The sequence below is a fragment of the Lineus longissimus genome, chromosome 4 (assembly GCF_910592395.1).
Source record: "Lineus longissimus chromosome 4, tnLinLong1.2, whole genome shotgun sequence".
NCBI lineage: Eukaryota > Metazoa > Nemertea > Pilidiophora > Heteronemertea > Lineidae > Lineus > Lineus longissimus.
Genome location: NC_088311.1, coordinates 13524198 through 13546655, shown reverse-complemented (window position 1 = coordinate 13546655; position 22458 = coordinate 13524198). Strand labels below are relative to the sequence as shown.

General features: G+C 42.4%; 1 protein-coding gene across 6 annotated transcripts in view; it reads right to left on the bottom strand.

Annotated features, from left to right (window-relative positions):
* LOC135485889 (elongator complex protein 3) overlaps positions 1-22458 on the bottom strand; it is a 680015-nt gene that overhangs the window by 543003 nt on the left and 114554 nt on the right. For all 6 annotated transcript variants that reach the window (XM_064768240.1, XM_064768244.1, XM_064768246.1 and 3 more), the window contains one exon: positions 1790-1858. In XM_064768240.1, coding sequence (XP_064624310.1) covers positions 1790-1858 — 69 coding nt within the window. The remainder of the gene's footprint in view (positions 1-1789; positions 1859-22458) is intronic.

Genomic DNA, 22458 nt, shown 5'->3' with positions numbered 1-22458 from the left:
ACAGGATAAAACGCCAGACGACGACGGACGCCAGACACCGCGGTATTATATAGACTCCCCTACGGTGAGCTAAAAAGGGGACTTGTAAGCACTCTCTTTGTATTAATCTACAAAATTTGTTTGATTATTGGTCGAAGTCTTGCCTAAATTTTGTTGAAACCACTGTCAGATGACTTTGATTGCCTGAACAAGAATATATATGCTATTTTGTCTAGAGATCATTTATCTTTGTAGAAAAATGGTTTTATAAACCCCACTTTCACAAAGAAACCTCAAAAAGTAGCGAAATGTCACAAACGTTGTTCTGAGGAGGCTTTGTGTTTGTGCAAATTTTCTCCAAACATTTTTACTGACTGATGATTGGGTTAGTGTGAACATGGATAAATGAGCAATTATAGTAGTGAAATGTCTCATTTTACAAAAAAAAGGGGATTCGTGAACTCTCTCTTTGCATAATCTACAAATGGAGAGCTAGAAAAGTAACAAGTGGCCCAAGGGCCTGGCGCTCAGCTGGATGACCTAATAACATACGACTGAGGGTGTAAAGTAGTAAATATCAGCTTTATACTACTGTTTGAAGGTCAAGAGAACATGTTATACCACTAAGATTTCCAATGCAGAGCTGCCAGCTGGTTGAAATATGATTGAACTAATCAGCCATGGTATGTAAATATTACAGGAGGCAACGGAAGATATCCACAGTTCAGTATGTTGTATCGGTAGCTTTACAGAAAAGAAGTGTCAGAGAGGATGAGACTTCTCCATGGACAACTGTGGTATGTCCAGGCTGGGTTGTACAGCACAAGGATACAAAATGCTGTCTGTAATTGAGAGGTATCCTGATTTAACAGAGGTCAAAATAAATAGAAATGACCAGTTTGGGACTAACACCACTGTCTTTTTTTTGATAAGATAGAGATTACAGGAGTCAACAAAATTAATTTTATTGAGAGAAATTGACCTGTCCTGCAGATGATTGGAATTTACAACAATACAAAGGGTCGTTTTCATATTTGAAAATCCCTTCATAATCAAGGGCTACCTCTGACTAAAACAGCACCCATAAACAAAAGACCACCAATTTGACCCCGGCTTCTAACTGCGGGAAAACCCAAGTCCAGCCACCAAAAGTACCAAAAATACATTTTTGTTTACATTTGAACTGCACACATACGTTTGTTTACAATTTCCCGCGAAATCTCGAAAATCAGGTGACCTGCAATCGTGGATTGAAAATAACATTTATCTGGGTTCAGCAGGTCAGCAGGTATACCGGCTGTTCCAATCATCCCCCTACAGCCAGCTGTTCAAAAGATAATGTTATTCACCCCACATGGAGTGCAGGTAATTGATTAAGCCCCTGCATAACTTAACAGCAATGGCTTGGCTTCTGTGAGTGGTAAGGAGAATTGACAGTGTCCGATTATAAATCCCTCATTTCTGCTCTGCTGAAGTAAATTTTTGAATAAAACCAAGACGTTGCATCAGGGTAAGGTGTCACCACCATTCATGCAAAATTTCAAGGCGATCCAACGCCTCTAAGTGTGACTTTATTCGTCCCCCTTCTAATATTATTATATAGAAGATTTAAACCAGCGATGACGTCATTTCTGGTGATTCCCTACGTTGTCCAATGAGCGCTTTTTAAAGTGTGCCATTTGGCATGCATTAGCATGCAATGTATTTTATCAGCGCTGACAATTGCCGAACAGAATGATAATGATATGATATGATGATATGATGACGTTCCTGACATAAAAACTAACTGTGGACATTGTTGGGCCTTTACCTGTTCCACTCGATGTCTTGTCTGTAAATAGGGGTTATATCGTGCTCGTATAGCCCTCATTGATGTTGGCTGCAACAAAGAATAAAAGAGATCACGAACAAGCACTTTGTTCTTCCGAGATAATTAACATTAGCTCTAAGACTAGTGGAAGGCTTGCCCTTTCTAGGTCTATGTGGGGTTGAGCAGTGTTATGAGATGCAAGAACTAAGATCCACAGCCGAATTTGTGTAATGATGATGAATATAATATAATCTCTCAAGTCTTATTTTCGTGGATGATGGTGGATGTCTGTTCAGGGCCAAGCCAACTCTCTCTCTCCCCTTTTCACAACAAGTACACCACCCTTGGTAACCAACCATACCTCATCCCCTCTTTCCCAAAATACCCAATCAGGACTTGGCTCTGACCAACATATAATATGGCGTGATACGACCAGACTTACTCCTTTTTTAACCCCTGTGGCAAGTTGCCACAAACCAAATTTAGTAATACTCCCTTACTTATTTATAAACTGAATAGTCAAATAGGTCCACTACCTTACACTAGGCTGAAAAGAGTTTGCCATGCTGACCTTCATTTATGCAAACGGGTGTCCCAAGTGATCACGTCACACAACAAGCTATCACGCTTAAAATGGTCGTCGCTGCAGGCTGGCATATCTAACTAGCCACATGTGGTGGCAGTATGCGAGGTGAGTTTAGGATGGAGGTGGCTTGCTTTTTTGGCCTGGGGGAGGCAATGGTTCTCGGAGGGGGGGGGGCCAAAAGATCATACTTTGCAAATTTTTTATCAAAACTTGCATGAAAAACATGTTTTTTGGGCCCCTTTGTCTCTATGCCAGCGACGGCCATGTTTTGGGAAGGAAGAAGTGGAGGTCATAATTGTTCATGTAGTTTTTGTGTGCAAGTTCCATCTGCATTGATATGGAATAGAACAATATTGCTGTTTCGAAATAATTATTTAGGAAGGGTGTGGTCTAAGGTACATAGGTTTGTGTATTGTAAAATCCATCAGAATTTTTTCACATCTTTGAAGGTAGGAGCATCTTCGGGTCTGGAATGTATCCTTGAGGAGGTGGGGATGACACATAGAAAGACTCCTGGTATAGTATACTGGGAAATATGCGTGCGTTTTCATTTCGTGTTTTTTGTGACCAGCAAAATGTGAAACAAGAGGCCCAAGGGCCTGGCGCTCAGCTGAGTTAATATCATTAACATCTTCCCGGTGTTCAGTTCATTATGCATGAAAATGGCATGCTCCATGGTATTTGATATCCTTTTGCGTTCACTACGGTACCAATGTTTTTGGTTGACATAATTATGCCACTGTTCATTCCTCAATCCTGACCATAATTCGGGTGAAATCATCGTATGAAAATATTTACCGAGACATGAAGTTTATGCCATGAATGAGGATACTCATTGTCATAGCCTCGTTTACAAGTACGAAGTATTTTCCCGCGAATATTCAAAACTGCTTGGCTCCTTGCCAGTTAAATAACATGTGACTATACACAAAATAGAAAACTTTGAAATTGTAAATCATTTTTTATCTATCAGGGGAAACAAGCTGATGATGATCAAATAAATCATTCATGAGAAATCGTTTTGTTGCTGAAGCTTGCATGACGAAGTTAATGCTAAACCTTTTCTTGTGCTCTACTGCGCCACCGTAGTTTTCTATTTAGACCAGCGATGACGTCATTTCTGGTGATTCCCTACGTTGTCCAATCAGCGCTTTTTAAAATGTGCCATTTGGTATTGTACAGTATGCAATGTATTTTTTCAGCGCTGCCAGTTGCCGAACAGAATGCCATAGCTCCCTCAATTTCCAATCAATTTTTATGGGAGTGACATTATTGTATTTCTTAGAATGTCTACTTTTTACTCATGAAAGAATCGTAGAACTAAAACTTAATAGGCGAACAGAATCATGCCGATTCACTGCACATACTGTGGGAATTCTCCACTTCAAAATACATCGGCGATGTCATCGCGAACAGAGCATGCACAAGTTTTCCGATATCGTTTTCACAGAAATGTGGCCAAATTTTCAAGAACTAATTTCTGAAAGTAGTCCCTAAAGACCTTATGACTACCACTGAAACGAACTAGTGATAATATCGCCTACCAGACTACTTTTTAGGCAGAAAATTGGGTACTTGAGTGTCATTGAGCTCCAAGATTATAGCACATAGCGTAAACAACATGCCGCCATTTTGTCTCCGCTTCGGTATTTCGTAGGCCGCTTATAATGCACCTTCTCAATTAAAACCAACATAATAAGGCCTTACATCGTTGATTGAATAGGAACACCACACAAAACACAATAAAGTGGGGGTACAATCGATTACGAAGCTGAAGTGAACAGTGATTTATTCCTGGAGCTACTGCTTTTGTTGTGCAGCTGCCATGTTTTGAGAACTGGCAAATAGGAGACTTCATTGATGGCTGACGTCATCGGGCGGGAATTTGAATCGGCAGAAATAATTAAAAGGCAGGTAGCGCCCTCTCCTGTTAAAATTTTGAACTTTTTCTCAATAAAATAGATTTTCAAGAATTTTATCTTAATATTAGAGCATATTTCGACTAATTCTGCTGCTCCTAGGCCGATATAGGCCAGTTTCCTTCATGCACTCTCGCTCGCAGGAAGTAGGTCGAATGGCGACAAATTTTGTTTTGAAAGTAGAGTTTGACCAGAAGTATCCAGAAATGCAAAATTGAAGTCTCTAGGTCTTACGGTTACAAAATGTGCACCATGGGTTTAACGGATGGACGGATGGATGGATGGATGGATGGACAGACGGACGCCACTGAACAACTTATTTGACAAGCTCGGCTGACTTAGTCAGCTGAGCTAAAAATACTAGAGCCATCAAGTGACGGCATAGATTCGTCTCCAGGGAAGTGACAGATGGACAATTTTTAGATGAGATAAGGGAATGATAGACAAGATTATGATATTTTGGGATAGATCCTTGGACTGTCAAAACCCGGTAGATGCATTGTCTCAACCCAGTAGACAACCAGTAACTGCAGTCTGGACCTTTACATCAAATCCTTTGAAGTTCAGCATGAGACAAACCAGTCAATTAGATGCATGGTCACAACCTAGGACAACCAGTAAATGCAGTCTGCACCTTTCTATCAATTCCTTTGAAGTGCAGGTTGAGACAAACCAGCCCAGTAGATACATGTCACAACCTTGGGATAACCAGCAACAGTCTGGACCTTTACATCCATTCCTTTGAGGTGTAGCTTGGGAGCTAGTCCAGTGAACATGGTCCAACCAGTAAAGTCTTGACCTTACATTAGCCAGGGACAACCAACCAGTAAATGCAAGGTCAGGACTAAGTCCATGGGGTATGACCGATACATATTAGAAAGTAAAAACTTTTTGTTAATCAACTGCCACATGTTTAATTTATCTAACCCTTTAGTTCCTGTACTGCACAGCCGCACGAGCCTGATCTCACTATATCGCCCGTAGCCGCCCGCGTTTAAAACTCCCGTCCAGGGATATCGTAAGTGTCCGAGAAGTAAAGTAACACCACGGTGGCGACGCCTAGAGTGTTATCTTGATAATAAAACTCATTCTAAGGTGGGTTGCTGTACATTTTACCAATTTTACTAATACAGGGCTATAGCGAGTTGGCGAGTCAGCCTCATGACCCCATTCATGTATTCATTTACAGGAGACTGCCGGGTTGTGATTTTCAATCGATATTAGGTTGGATTATCGTACATCAGGGTTTCTTTATGGATTTTTTTTGATTAGGTAGGAATTTCTTATGATTCTATTGTTTACTATAGGGCCTTTTTATGAATTTTCACTAAATTGCTGAGAGGGTTAATGCTGTCGATAGAAGGGGGTTAAAATGAAAATTTAATGCTATCATATTGTAGGTATGATTGTTAGCTTTAAACTTCATTTTCAACTTTTTGTATCTCTTTTGACAAAAGTCTATACAAAATAGTGTGAGGATAATGGTTTGGTTCGCTTCAGCTTGGGTGGCTTCCCATAATATTTGGATCTCCTAGTTAAGCATCTTGGTTGGGGTAATTTAGGGTAGTTAGCTGTCTGGAAGACACTCTGGTTGGAATAAATTTAATTATTTTTTATCATACTCCTTAAACCTCACACTATTTCCCCTTCATCTCATAGCTGTGCTCGTGTTGGATACTTGGAACCCTTCATTTATTCTACTTTCAATGTAAGTGTTCACTATGTTTTGCGTCGTACTTTATGTTCTATTTCAGGCACCTGTAGTCCTGTAGCTTGTTTAATGAAGACTGTAAATAATACTTCTATTAAGCCTTGAGTTCGGTAGCAAATTTGATAGTTTAAAACCTCTTAGCAACTCACTGTGATCTCTAATCATAATTCTAAGTTCAGTATCTAGTGTTGGGTCCAGACAGGCCTGGGTCATTAAGTATTGCCTTTGTGTTTAACATATGATAAGACTATTGATATCTGATGCTCCTGTTTCTGACGTTTAATAACCATTGTTTTAGACCAGGTGCCTGGGTCATGTTTGGACATTTGATCGTGTAGTAATATGAATTATGTAACTGAACTATATTTTGGGCTAGGAGTAGGACTACAAAGGAAATTCACTCCTTTTCTATTGAATGAATTTTTTTCTTAATCTATTGGCCGTGTATATAAACTGGGGTGTTTGGTAAGATGGCTGATTGACCTCAGATGTATTGATCTTCAACCACAGGTTCTCCTGAATGGTTCGATTGACATGAGAATTGATTTCCAACCACAGAAACTCTCTCTTTTCTGAATGGCTGAATTGACCTCAGATGTATTGATCTTCAACCACAGATTCTCCTGAATGGTTTGATTGACTTGAGAATTGATTTCCAACCACAGAAACTCTCTCTTTTCTGAATGGCTGAATTGACCTCAGATACACTGATCTTCAACCACAGATTCTCCTGAATGGTTCGATTGACGTGAGAATTGATTTCCAACCTCTGAGTGCTGTCAGTGAGCTACGTTTACTCCTAATAGAGATTTGAGAGTCTGAAACTTGAATTGAGTGTATACTTTAAGACGGAATGTTTGTGAAGACCAAACGTTGTAGGGGTTATATTATGATTCAGAAAATAGCCACATGTATATATATATCGTAATTTTAGTAGTCAATCTCGGCTACAGACTGTTGTAAATACCGTACATTATTTTGAAATAACAGATGCGTGAACATATTTGTGACGAGATTGAGAGTTCAATAAAGAAAATATATACGAGTCTTACTGGTTCTTCTTGCTAGAAGACAGAAAATACGGCACCTGTTCATCATACCCTCATTAGAGTAAAAAGTGACCGTGATCTTACCGTTCGGATCACTTGGTCACAACATTTTTGGTGACAGCCAGGTGTGATAGATAATTTTATTCATCCATCAATCAAACTTTTAGCCCTTAACATAATGTATTTGTAGAACTTATGGCAGGTAGAAAAGATGGTTTCAAAACAAGAGCAAAAGACCGCTAAGGTCATGTTAGTCAGTTGGACAGTTAGTCCGAATCAGAAAACCGGACTGATGGTGTAGACATTGTAAATAAAGAGGCTCCGAAAGAACCTCACGTATTGAGTAAACCAGAGACAGAAGGCATTTTAGCCGGTGCCACTGCTGGAATGCCAGTAGACTAGAGACCTGGCGGCCTGAATAGCTACGCTGTCGGAATTGAATAGCAAGGAATGAGATGAATGACAAGAAAATGTAGCAAGTAGTATATGTGAGTACCAGAATGTAGGTTTATGGTAGATAGGGAGATGTGGACAGACTAAAACGAATCAAGCTTAGACAAATGGGGCCAAATTCATGAAGGGCATTCGGCTTAAAATAGCGTTTAACTACTGAATAGACAGATTCAGGTCCTTCATGTAAATCTTCACAGAATATGAATAGGCCCTGAAACTAATTAGGGAGAAGTTACACACGTCTAACCCTTACAAGCCGTTTATGAATTTGACCCCTTGGGTGGATGACAGTTGTGAAAGTTTTATTTGAACTGCAGTGAATGAAGTAGTTGAGGGGTTCTTTTGTCACATCCGCTGTTCAATACCTTCAGTGCTTTTGTTCCAACTGTATTTAAGCAGGCCAGCACAAAACTGCTCTTTCAGTGCCTTTAGTTTGATACCATTAACGCGACTGCCTTCCTCTAACGATGTTCAAGTTATTTAGTAAGTCATAAAATTAGATCCGGGTTGAGCTACTCTTAAACACTTTTAGTTTGATATCAATCGTGGATGACACCTTTCACTTTAACCGTCTCCAAGTAGGTCAATTGGTAATGAAAATGGGTTAGCGCAAACCAACTGTTCATTATCTTTAGTTCGATACCAAACACGACTACTTTAGCTATAACAGCCTTAAAAAAGGGCAGAAGGTCATAAAAGTAGGTCAGTGCAAATCTCTCCTTCATTACCTTGAGTTTAGATTAGTTCCTGTGACACTGCCCTATTCCCTCCCAACATTCTACAATGCAGTCTCTAGATTGTGACATGAGGGATGATGCCATCTCTTACATCACCCTCTACTCTCATATCAATCCGGCTACAACGAAGTCTTACTTAGAGTGTGACATCAGGCATGATACCGTCTCTAACATCACCCTCTTATCTTATATCGATCAGACTACAATGTGGTCACTTGATTGTCAAATCACCCTCTTTTCTGATATCATTCAGGTGACAATACGGTCTCATACTTGATTGTGACATGAGGCATGATGACATCTCTTACATCACCATACCCCTTGCCTAACCTGTTCTGAAAAGGTGCTCGACTTTCAGTTGCAAGTTGCGGGAAATTTTCATGTAGAAACTATTTGGTTTCCTGGTATCAAATGATCAGTGCCGTCTTAATACTGGCAGATAAACTTAACATAAAGGACTCAAATTGCGCCGTGGATAATTTATTTTCTGAGGCATTACCCTCTCTCCACCTAAGGTCGAGCATGACACTATAAGAGTTAAAGGTTGCATGTTCATGAGTTTAGGTTAAACGGGCAAGTTTTATTTTTTAATATTATAACAAATAAAAATTCAGAGATGCCTTTTCAATTTCACGGCTTCTTTATTCAATGAACTTGTATAATACAGTAAAACAAGACCAAAACGTTAAGGACAAATCAGCTAAGATACAGCGTCTTCTTCCCCGATCCTGTCAATCTCATGGCTGACTGGTTGATTGGTTTCGTGTAACCAGTTCAACAGCATGCACAGCAACACCACTTTGCCTGTGGAGACCACCGTTATGACTCGTAGATAATAGACGGCTTCATCCCGTAAACATGAGAAAAAATAGCACTTTGTAAAAAAACACCATCAAAATAAGATATTTATTATCAACATTCCCGATTATGTTACAAAAACAATGAGTAGTCTGTGTTGATGCGCGAAACCATGAGAGGATATACCACCCTGTATGGCTCACTATTCATGTTTGTGGTACGGTAAAAATTAAATGTACGAAAAAGGATCAAAACTTGTGTGAAAAACTAGTGAACTGGTGGGGGGGGGGATAAAACTAGAGGCATGGCAGCCTGAATAGCTACCCTGGCGGAATTTAATAGCAAGGAATGAGATGAATGACAAGAAAATGTAGCAAGTAGTATATGCATGTACCAGAATGTAGGTTTATGGTAGATAGGGAGATGTGGACAGACTAGATGGAATCAAGCTTAGACAAATGGGGCCAAATTCATAAAGGGCGTTCAGCTTAAAACAGCGTTTAACTACTGAATAGACAGATTCAGGTCCTTCATGTAAATCTTCACAGAATATGAATAGGCCCTATAACTAATCAGGGAGAAGTTACACACGTCTAATGAATTTGGCCCCTGGGGTGGATGACAGTTGTTAAGGTTTTATTTGAACTGCAGTGAATGAAGTAGTTGAGGTGTTCTTTTGTCACATCCGCTCTACTGCCTTTGCTCCAACTGTGTTTAAAGGCCATATATCAAGGTTTTTTGCCATTTTCTGCGGTAAGACGAATTCAAAAGTGTACCTAACACTTTATACAATACAGAAAACCAAATGCAATTAGCTCCATCCATTTTGAAGATATAGCCAATTATGTGTTTGACAACTTGATTACCTAATCAGGCTAGCAACTGGCTTGTTTGTTTGAAATAATTTTATTACTTTCAACAAGAGGCCCAAGTGCCTGGCGCTCAGCTGAAATGGATAGGTGAAGGCAAGGGCCAAGTGTGTGTCGGTACCGTTATTATGAGGCAACGTGAAGCTATAACGTCTAGCACGCAGAAGTGCTGATGCGAAAGACCTTCTTGCTATATCAGTGCATGCTGAAGTACTGAGTTGACGTCACCCTGGTATTATGACGTAAAGTCATTTCTATTGCCGTTGCAGTAGTGGGGTGTGTGATGACGTCAAGGAGTTGTGTGGTGACGTCAAAGAGTGGAGTCCTTGTCTTCATGCAGCGTAGGTGGAACTAATAACATGCACATGGACACAAGGTACATAATTATTACAGTGTATTTTGTGAGGTGGGGCCTGGTGCTTTACAATGGTCAAATGAACCGACTGTTGGTTGGACATTGATGAAGTGGATGCAGCCAAATGTTTGGGACGGTCTTTTTTGTATATGAAGAAAAGAAGATAAGGAGTTGGTTAACAAAATGAACTTTATTGGTGCGGTAGATATTTGATGCCTTTCGGCAGATATTTGAAGCGCCTTGCGGCAGATATTTGTTGCCTTGTGGCAGATATTTGATAACGCTCTCCGGGAATGGAAAGCAGTAAAACGAGTAAGCACACCTTACTCTGAATGTGGGAACAGCAAGTGCTTTCCTGGACTTGAAATGTGCCAACGACTCCTCTTGCAATAACCAACAACAGTTAATCTGTAAAAAAAAAGAAGAGAAATTAACACTGACTGAATAAAAAAGGGTGACATAGACGGGGAAATGTACACCACCGGATACAGTCTGTGCTTGATCAGGCATCGGTCAGATGATATCCTGAACAAGGCATCTATGGAAACAAATCCAGAAAGAGACTTAACCTTCGAAGGGCACACTTATTACTCAGTGAAAAGTCAGTCCTGTGGGCTGTTTTCCAATTCAAAATAAAAGTGTAACCTCTTTAAATTAGTCTCACAGACTGAACCATAACACTCAACAGCCATCCGTGCCCACATGATGTGAGCCGAGAGCTGGGCTTAAAGATGAGCGAGTGGTGTACTACATTTTGAAAATTGTCTATCGTCTACGACATGTGACAGAACAGGATCTAGTGGACTTAATGATGAGGTACTATCCAAATAAGGTGTCCATCAAATGAATCATGAGGGCCTGTTGAGTTATACTCTAAGCCTGTCCTATAGCCTTAGGGCTAGGCTTTGGTTTTTGTCTTTTTTACAGCTACAGTACAGCCATGCACAGCGCAGTGTACAGACAGTACAGGATTGCAAACCAAAAACATGAGCATTGCTGCGTAACGAAACTGCAGTGGAATTCATACTACGATGTCATAATGTGACTTTCAAAATAATTGTAAACAAACGTAAATGGCGAAATTTGTTGCAAAATTGCCAACCACAACAACTCAGGGACCGTAGCCAAAATGGCCGACGGCGAATTCTCCGGTCGCTAGCGCAGTCCATAAACAAGCATCAATTTTACCAACTTTGGGCGAAAGCTTGGTCATCAAAGTTACAGAACTGTTAGAAATACATCCAAACAACATATATATACAGTTAAAAGTGCATAAAAATCCCGTTTCAACCTCCGGGCGCTACCTTTTTTTCTTCGCCAGACGCCGGGCCCTACCGGTCATTATTTAGTGCGACCGCCACCAGAGTGTTTATCAGAATATCACGATCTTTCGCCGTTTTAATAGCACGTTTTAGGCAGATTAATCAATTATTACATGCATGCATTATATATCACCGAAATGATAATTGCGTAGGCTATTTGAAACTAAGTTCAGATATTATTTTTGATCTTTGAATTGAATTTGGCGAGTGATTTTTGACACCCGGTCGACATATCAGGACTTGCAAAATTCACGCGAGATCGCTTGCATCATCGGCACGTTTGAAAACCGAATTTCACAAATTCCACAAATATTTATCACATACCATATGTATCACCACAAAGGTAACTCTCTAGACTATTTGAAACCAAGTTCAGATACTTATTTTCACAAAAATTTGAAGCTATGCAAGCGATTTTTCAGTGGTAGAGATCGACGGAAACAAATTTCTCGCTCTAAAATGACATGAGACGAGCACCAACTTTCGCTAATTTGTGCACAAAATTTCCGCAATATTATAAAAAACTATCGATAAATCTGAATTATATAGACTCTTTACAGTACCTAAACAAATTTCAGGTACATGGTCATGTTGATTAAAAGAGTATCAACCGATTGAACATGAGAAAGTTCACTCATCTTCATTGAAGCAGCGACTACCGCCATTTTTAAATGGTGGCATCTCTTCTATCGATCGGCCAATCAGCGGCACTGCTTGCAAAAAGTTTAGCCACCGCCAAATTTGAAATCGCCAAAATTCAGTCAATGTGCCTGCAGCGCCAACTGGCGGTGAAAACTATATTAATTCCATTAAAAGTAAAAAATGAAAAAATATTAAAAAATATTCAGCCACATTTGAAAACAATATTTGCTCTGTGGACCGAGGTAAAAAGGGAAAGAAATCTAAACGCGAAATGACCTCATTCTCTTAATACAGGTCGGATCGCGCTGATTTTTCATGTTTTGAGTTCACCTTGGGCAACTCCTAATTTAGCACCTTCAACGAAGTGGCTAGGCCTTCCCAATCAGAAATGTCCAATTTTGTCCACAGATGGGTCCCTAGATGGATGGATGGATGGATGGATGGATTGCAGGACGGACACCATTTGAACAGCTATTCTACTAGCTCCGCTGACTTTGTCAGCTGAGCTAATAATATTGTAACATACAGATGAATCCCAGGGCTGGGCTATCAAGCATTATTAGCCCTGGTTATTATTACATAGAGAAAAGTGAATGATGGCAGAGAAGAATTAAACAAACAAGGATATGATAATTGAAAACAGGCTTCATAAGTTAAAGAATGGAGAGTTCAGCAATAAAGGTGCTGACTCTAGTAACGATAAAGATATTGTCTACAATAGACAATCTGTAATGGCCATTCAATAGCAACTGCAGCCTGTCTTCTTGGCAAAGGTTGTAGAATATAAAGGTGAATGATGGCAGCGTATTCAGGTCATCAAAAAGATCAACCCTAAGCATGTCGGCAAGAGGGCAATTGAAGAAGAGGTGGCGTGTGGTTTGCGCCTTGTGTCCGCATTTACAGTAAGGGTCATTAACATTTACAAAGTTATGAGAAAACAGGTGGTTTTTGAATATAAGGTCACATCTGGTCCTATTCAAAACGATTTCAGCTTGACGGGGTAGGTTTAGTTTGGGCGTAGCCATGGACATTTGATTCCTGCCTAGGAATAGTCTTAAGTGATATTTGAAAGAGTTTCGAGAGTAACGAGTTTGGACATCTAATGGAAGGGAAGACCAGTGCCTAATTGAGCTGGGTATTGTGGATTTTGTGAGATTCTGCGACATGTTTCTAGGAAGATTGTAGGTTCTGCGATTTCTAAGACGCCCGTCAAAGACGGGGTTTCGATACTGAACAAATTCATTGTGAACGTAAGTGGGTATATTGTTATGTTCAACATCGTACATCAGGATTAACTTTTTCTCCGTTCTCCGCCTTCCAAGGGTCACCCAGCCCAGACAGTCAAGAACCTTGGTGGTATTAGTGCCCCATATGCAACCACTTACAATCAGGGCAGCCCGATAATGAACCTTATCGAGTCTAGATAGTAAAGTGATGTTTGCCGAGTCGAAAATGACAGAACCATACTCCAAGTGAGGTAATATGAATGAGAAATAAAGCTTCTCGAGGTGTTTGGACTGTAGTGAACCCTGCAAAGTTTTTAATGGGTTCAATAGGTTGTTACATTTACCCACGACATACAAAATGTGATGCTGAAACGACAGTGTTTCATCCAGTATGATACCAAGATGTTTGTGAGACTGGCCACGGGGGATAACACTCCCATTTAGTTCAAGATAGCCAAAGTTGCGGACCTTACGACGAGGTGAGTGGTAAATAACCTCCTTGTTTTTCTCAGCTTTGAAGTCTAGCTTCCATCTTTTCGACCATGCAAGAAGACTGTGAAGGTCTTCCTGTATTAATTTTGTTGACAGATTGATGTCCTCTGCGTAGCTTACTGGCAGAAATAGTGAGCAGTCATCGGCATAGATATACAAGGTACAGTTCCTAACATATTCACTTAAATCATTAATGTAAATGAGAAACATGAGAGGCCCCAGTATTGATCCCTGGGGTACTACTGAGTTTACATAGCCTGGTTGGGTCAAGTTGGATAATGTGTTATTAACCCTGACTCTGACACCTCTATCATTCAAATAGGACTGAAGGAGATTAAAAATATTTCCAATAATGCCATAACCTTTGAGCTTCTTTAGCAAGAGATAATGTGGTACGGCATCAAATGCCCCTGAGATATCGAGAAAGACGCCCCTTGTTACCCGTTTTGCATCATTGTTTGACAAGATATTGTGAACAATGGCGACAAGTTGTTTCTGAGTATCGTGACCTGGCAGGAATCCGGATTGACGTTCAAACAACAAGTTTTCCTCCTGAAGGTACCTCAAGATAGCCTCATACACTGTGCGTTCAAATACCTTTGACAACGAATTCAGTAAGGTTACCGGCCTGTAGTTATCGGTCGAACATTTGGATCCCTTGTTTTTGAATATGGGAACAACAATACCCACCTTCCAGGCTGAAGGGAAGTGACCTGACAGCAACAATAAGTTAAATAACCGACTTAACGGTTCGTCCAGGGAACCAGCAACCAGCTTTATCATTTTGTTAGTAATACCATCAATGCCCCCGGCCTTTGATGAGTCTAACTTTAGCAAAAGCTTCCTGATTTCTTCCTTAGAGACATGTAGATCTGATAACGAACGCTCGGTTCTTCTGCCAAAATCAGGAACCGTAGATGTGACGTAGTTGTGATGAAATTTAGCTGAGAAATGGTTGAGGAAAGCCTCACATTTCATCCCATCCGAGTCAAGGACAACACCGGAACTAACCAAGGTCGCTATTCCACCACTGACCTTTTTGCCCAGTAGCTGTTTCAGGATGGCCCAGTAGTTCTTCGAACCTGTTGAGTGCTCACTGAGCGAATTACAGACTTTATCGTGATGTGTACGCTTTGCTCCGGTAACAAGCTCCCTTACGTTCCTCACTGCTTCCCTGAAGCGGTAAACATTACCGGCACTGTTAACCTTGGTCATTTTCTTGAAAAGTTTTGTACGCCTCTGTATTGCTCTCCTAATCACTAAGTTGAACCATGGCATATCGTTACGTCTGCTGACTCTATCAGAATGAGGAATATGGGCCTCGAACATTGAGTACAGAGTACTCACGAAAACTGGCTTGTTAGAGCCAGGCGGCGGGTTCAGCAAAAGTTGTGATGTAGATCAGGTTATCTGTACATGTCATGCAATCATAAAAGCAGGAGGGCCTTACTTAATTATGCACACCTGGAAGTAATGTGTTTCATTCACTATGGTGTATTGTGTGGCTCCGAATTGTGTCAAGGATAGCACAAAGAACAATCGAATTACGGATGGGACCCATTTTCATGAATTTCCAAAGCCAGTTGAACAAGAGAGGAGGAAGCTGTGGATTCGGAAGTGCAAACGTTTGGAGTGTTGGAAGCCTGGGCCTTCGGCCAAACTTCGCAGTGATCACTTTATCGATACGGATTATCACATGAAGCCGGATATCTGCATCCTAATGACTGCCTAATGCTGGAACAATACCTAGGCCCGAGAGAGGGAACAGTTAAACCACCGAAACCGTGGATATCCACACAAGCAAAATCATACTCAAGGCCGAGATTCAAGCGCTGGCGATCGACAAATTGGCCGCTATCGCCACGCTCATTAACAAACTGGCCCAACTTCTTCACAAAACTGCTACCTACGATCTTAACAGAAAGAGCCATTATACTTGCCTTGTAAAATATGACGAAATAACGAGGAAATAAGGCGAGTTATGCAGAAATATGAGGTAACAGAGTGATAAAATTGAGTAATATTGCAGCGTGGACTATGTTCGTATGAGATAGGGCAAGAATGATGCCAAGGAATAAGAACTGTTGGAATAGTCCACGCAGCGAGCTGATTGGCTCCCCTGGTCATGTGCGGTAGAGAATGAGCTGATTGGCGGAGGCTTTGCAGCCAAGTGTGCAACTTGACCAGGGGAGGAGCCGCATAACAATTAGCGATAACAGCTTGGACGAAGCTTAGGATAAGAGAAAACGCCAGGCAGCAGCTTGGGAAGATCAGCATTGACGGAGTCAGGGTGGGGAACTCGACAGTCAGCACCAGTACGTCAGTCAGAAATCTGGGTGTCTTTTTTGACGAACATATGTCGATGGAAACTCATGTCAGTAAAGTCTGCTCTAGAGTCTGCACAGCCCGACGTGCGCGCCGTAGGCGCGCCACCGAACGGGGGGTCTGGGGGAGTCTCCCCCAGAAATTTTTTTTACTTGAAACCGCTTAGATGCGATTTCCTGGCACCTGAGTGCTTCATTTGCCGTTTTAAATGCGCTTCAAGAACGCCATTTATTACACGAACATTTGTGACGACACCGCAAAACCCGGGCGCAAAACAAACCAGTAACGTACCGGCCGCGTGGCCGGCGAAATTCCGCAAAAACTGCTTTAATATGGTATTATTATTGCAAGGGAGGTAGGGGGATGATAACGGCCAGAAGATTACCTGATTACTTGCTTTTGCATCCATATGACCTCGTGAATAGACCTAGGTCCTATAATAGTAATCTATTTACAAGTCCAGTCCAGCAAAAAAGTAATCCCCGACACCACATTACAAGCTCCCGCCTTCACACACATGCACAAGTTCTGTAGCGAGATATCAATTGTCCATTCCGTCTATTGCGCAGACCAGCTAACATGGCTAAAAATAGAATTACCACTCGGCAAACATTGGATGAATGAAGCAGGCTGTTCTATCAAATGCATTGACCTCCCGCAGCCTCGTCAACTAGTAGTTGCGGGCCTATTTTTAGCACGGCCATGTGGTTATCGTGCTTTATGTTTTAACCGGGCGGCAATTTTTTTTGACCGGGCGCTGGATTTTAGGCCGGGCGGTGATGGTCTCACTTGCGTTTAGTCCGGGCGCAGCGCCCGGACTGATGTATTAGTGGAGAACCCTGCTTTTTCGAGAGTATTTCAAAGGCGCCTGAGAGTTGGTGAAATTTTTAACCAAATTTGGGCGCTTTAGAAATGTCATATTTGATTGATTGATAATTGTAATTGGGCCTAGAGGGGATCCACAAATGTATTCCTTTCAAAGCAAGTGCTGATAGGAATTTGTTTTTGACCAGACAACAATTTCCAGCTTAAAATCTGCCAATTACTGCCAATTACGGGGCGTTCAGTCTTTCTGCTGTGAATAGCTATAATCCTATCAAAACAAGAGTTCAAAATATTGGTATCCTGGCACATTTTCTGGCCCAGCTACAGCAAATTCGGATGAAAATGCAACTATTTTGCTGGAACTACTTTCGGCCAGCTCCAGTACAAACCATAAGCTCCGCTGGAAGCCAGCGTGGCTAATAAAATTGGCCTAGGCCTAAATCATAAAAGAACTTATAAAACTTATATATTTTATTCTGATGATTGGGAAGATTTTTTGCAACACCGTTTTGTGTATAAAATGTACTATGGCGTTCATGTGTGTTTTAATCTTCGACTTCGACTCAATGACTGAGCAAATTTAACGAGACAGAAAGCCAAAAGCGGTAACACTTCCTATGTAAACAAGCTACGGGAGTCATTCTATACTATGACTTTTCAAATAACAGTTGTCATGGCAAATTGTACCAATCAAGAGAAAATACAGAGAAAACTTACCCTGGTTTTCTGTCAAAACGTCTACCGTACGTAAATGAACTGAGCACATCAATCTGGGTTTCTCTACGTGACTTTTATCGGCAATATCAATAAGAATTAGACAAAATAACCCCAAAAAACGACATGTTGACATTGAGAATCAAAATATAGGGTAATACCACTTTCTAACTGCTCGTTATGAAAAATTTAGATTGGAACTATGTTTAGAAATGAACGTACATACTTTATAGATATTCATAAAATGGCCATCACATTATCAGCCTCGGCTGCAATGCCTTAGGGCAATGCCTTAAGTGTAGCGCGTTCAGTACATTACAGAGACAGGTATGATTGAGGACGTTTTGCCAGTTTTGACCAGACGACAATTTCTAATTTAAAATCGACCAATTACTGGTTTAATTTTAATTTTAGCTACGCTGCAAAGCCAACATAGCTAAAAAGTATAATGAAGCAAATGCTGGCGGTCGTGACAAACCAAAAGCTACTCAAGTTTTTGACATATCGTCGTTAAATTTGCTACCACAGGCTTTACTACAACTTAAACTTAAAGGCCAAGATGTACAAAGCTCTGTCATAGCCACTGCTCTCACCCACCAAAATAATGTTCTAACGACTGCACCAGAATGGACCAGTCAGAGAAGGTCAGGCCCAACAAAGTACTGTACTTGTAACTGCCATGAATCAGTTTACTGAGAGCCAAGCGCAACAGTCTAATTTTATGACTATAGCTATGGAGCAACACTCCACCATTTTAAAAAATATGCTAAATATCATGAACAAAAGCCAAGAAAGCATGTTAAGTGTACAAGAAATGAAAAGGCCAGGGGCCATTGTTTGACAGGGGCCATTAATTGACAATGGACCTTGAAAAGTAGGTCAAATATGTATATAATGAGCGATTGTATTGAGATGAAGTCATACAAAAAGCTCAAATTTTCAGCCCTAAATAAGGGCCTTCTTCAGGCACTATCACGAGAGTAAACTACCAGTACGGCATATACAGAGTAAATGGTAAGTCCTGGAGTAAACCAGGAGTAAACCAGGAGACAATACAACAGCAAATACAATACAATAATAAAGGAAAACTAAAAGGGTGGGAAAAACAAAGAGGCAAGCAGAGTCTAAACAATAAGGAAAAGTACAGGTAAGAGGATTAAAGTAACTGAGTAGCATAATAGAAAGGGATTAGCAACGTGTGTTCAACCCTTGTGGTGTAATGGATCTAATAGTCCACATCCAGCGTTTCTCCACTTCTAGTACAGCAAACTCCTCAGCACACGTCTCAACTATGGTGAGACGCAAGTCCTTGATAGAGTGACCAGGGAGTTTAAAGTGGGCATATAGGAGAGAACAGTCGCGGTCGTCGTCCTTGCCCAAACGGATGTTGGACATATGATTGTTCATCCTCTTTCTAAAGTTAGTGGTCTGGCCGATATACTGGTTGACAGAGGTGCAACGGGTGCATTGAATACAGTAAACAACACATTTACTGTCACAATCAGTTGTCTTTTTCAGGCGGAGAGGGTATTTCTTGTTTGTATACGAACTAACGATGTGAGACTGGGTCGGGAGTGATTGGCACAACTCACACTTGCGACCCCTTTTCGGACCTTTGAGTGAGCAGGGGCCGCATCCAGGTCTGACAAGGGGTTGGGTGTTGGTGGGAAGTTTAGCCCTAATAAGAAAATCGCGCAAATTCTTTGGCTTACGAAATGCCACAATAGGGGGCTCAGGGCAACATTTTCGCATGGCAGGGTTAAGATATAAGACTGGAAGAAACTGGCGTGTGATAGCTGTGATGTTGGGTAAACCAGGGTGATATGTAAGAACCAATGGGATCCTGCGGGGTTTGGGGCTAATCACTGAAGTGAGGTCCTCTGAAGCATCCTCAGACAATGTAACTTTGTTATGCGTAGTAGCTGGGTTGGGGCTCGATTTAAGGTCATGATGACGAACTGCCTTCCCAATCTCAATCCTCACTTTCTTCCTACTATGGCCTCGAGCGGTAAGGTGGCACCCAGGCCATTGCAAAAGGGCTATAGCCTTCTCTCAAGCCCTCAGAATATTGTCCATCTGCTCAGATAGTCAATTAGCAAAGTCTAATTTGGAAAATCTATTTAGCCACCTTACCGCTCGAGGCCATAGTAGGAAGAAAGTGAGGATTGAGATTTTCCATTTCCTGTGGAAATGTCATTTTATTAGTTCATACCTACCCAGGTCAGACTTTTGCATGTGTACTCCATTCGGACACACCCGAGGAAGAAATAATCTATCTATAATAGAAATCTTTTAGCTAGTTCACTTAGCTACACCTAGGCGGCACCCCTATACAACCTCTGCCTCGTGTGAGCCGCCATCACTAGTACTTATTACTCGAGCGCACCGAGTTTGTCCCGTTGCTGTGAGGACAGGCAGGGCTGGTAGTCTGACCTGGGTAGGTATGAACTAATAAAATGACATTTCCACAGGAAATGGAAATTTTATGTCGTTCATACTCTACCCAGGTCAGACTTTTGCATCGAATACCAACAACCAAAGGAAGGAGGGTAAACGGTGACTTACCATGTAGTGAAGTGAACTGTCTCCAAGCTGCGCAGCAGAACCCAACGGGTGAGACCAGTGGACCCAGAAAAAGAATGCTTGGGGGACACCCGGGCTAGAGGTCAACAGGCCAACAAAGGGAAGCATAACTGGGAAAACCCATCCCCTCCTAGACGGGGACAAAACCACCTCAACACGGCATAAGCTCAGCACATATCGTCAAGAGACACAATGTGGAAAAAATTTCTTTTTTTTTACAAGAAGGAGAGCACGCCCCAGAATAACATGGAGCGGCCTCACTGACTAACTCTCAAAAGTCCTAGGCGGCTGAACCCTAGGACAGCTGGACGGGGCGAACGCGCAGGCCCGAAGACCCGGCGACAGTCTATAGAACAACCCCCCCCCCCCCGCTTAAAAAGGAGGGAGGACAAGACAGCCAGCAGGAGAGAAAATCGATGAGTGGTCTAGGCAGGGAAACACCTAGACCACGTGCCGAGCGGCGACAATTGGACCAAGAGACAGCATACCGTCTGTTAACCAGGAACTCGGCATATAATACTGGGAGAATGTAGAGTGAGAACTCCACGTAGCCGCATCTAAAACCTCGTTCAGCGCCACTCCCTTATACTCGGCCCACGAAGAAGAAATGACCCGAATCTCGTGGGCCGTAATGGCGCCTAGGCGACGAAGCTCTGGAGAAACGAGTGTCATAGAATAAGCCATCCGGATGGTGGCCACCAACCATCTGGCGACCGTGGCTGCAGCTATCTCCCTAGTAAACCCCTCTCTATAAGACAAAAAGAGGCGCTTCCTGCCTCGGCGAACAGCAGGCTCCTTAGTCTTATTAGAATAGAACTGCCCGAACAGGACGGAGAGTTCTGTCCGGGAGGTCTCTAGAGACCGTAGCGGATAACGAGGGAATAAAAACCGGGCGCCTGGAGGTGTGCGGCGCCTGGTTTTTAGCCAGAAAGCCTGGGACAAATTCTAGGACCGTGCCCCTCTCAGTGAAAGCCAATTTATCAAAGGCTAAAGCATGGAGCTCAGACCGCCGCTGTGCCGTGGCCAAAGCCACCAGGAAAACGGTCTTACAGGTCAGATGTTTAAAATCTGATGCATGGGTTGAAATGGAAATTTCATGAGAGCCCTTAAGACCACCGAGAGGTCCCACTTGGGGGAGAGCTGAATGGAGCGAGGACGCTCCAAAGACATATTGCGAAGCAACGATGAAACAGCGTCATCCCAAGACGGTTGCCACGATTCAGTCAGCTTTAAGGTGACCGAAACGGCGGAGCGATAACCTTTCACTCCCTGAACCGAAAACTTCCGGACCGAGAATAGAAAATTCAAAAAGTTGAGGAAGTTGGGAAGAGAGGGAGCGCCCGGAGAAACTCCGTGCTCCCGACACCAGTCTCGAAAGACAGCCCACTTGCTATCGTATGAATCAAGGGTAGACTGTCTCTGAGGTTGGGCGACTTTACGGATAACGTCTTCCGAAAAGCCTCTCTCTCGGAGGAAATACCCAACAGCCTCCAGGCGTGAAGCCTGTAAAAAGAAGGGTCTTGATGATAGACGCGGCCGATCGGGTGATAAAGCAGACGGTCACACGCCAGCAGGCGGCGGGGGTGATCCGTCAGCAGCTCCAGCAGAACCGGGAACCAGGCCTGGTTCAACCAGCACGGTGCTATCAGACAAAGTCTGACCCGTGAACTGGCCACCTTGTTGAGTACCGTTGGCAACAGAGGGGTTGGCGGGTATACTTAAGCATTGAATCCGTCCCAGGAGGCCGACAGGCTGTCCACTCCCAAGGCCTCCCCGTCCGGGAGGGGTGAGTAGTACAGGGGGAACCTCTTGTTCAACTGAATCGCAAACAAGTCCACGACCGGAGCATCCCACAGGGCCCCCAGGCGAGAGACCACCTCGCGACGGAGGGTCCATTCTGTCTGGACCAGACGGTCCAACCTGGAAAGGGCGTCGGCCAAGATATTTCTCTGGCCGGGGATGTGACGGGGGAGGAGCTGGATATCCAAGCGGCGACAAAGCTGCACGAGCTCCCAAGTGAGACGGCACAATGTGTCGGATCTCGTCCCCCCGTCTCCGAATAT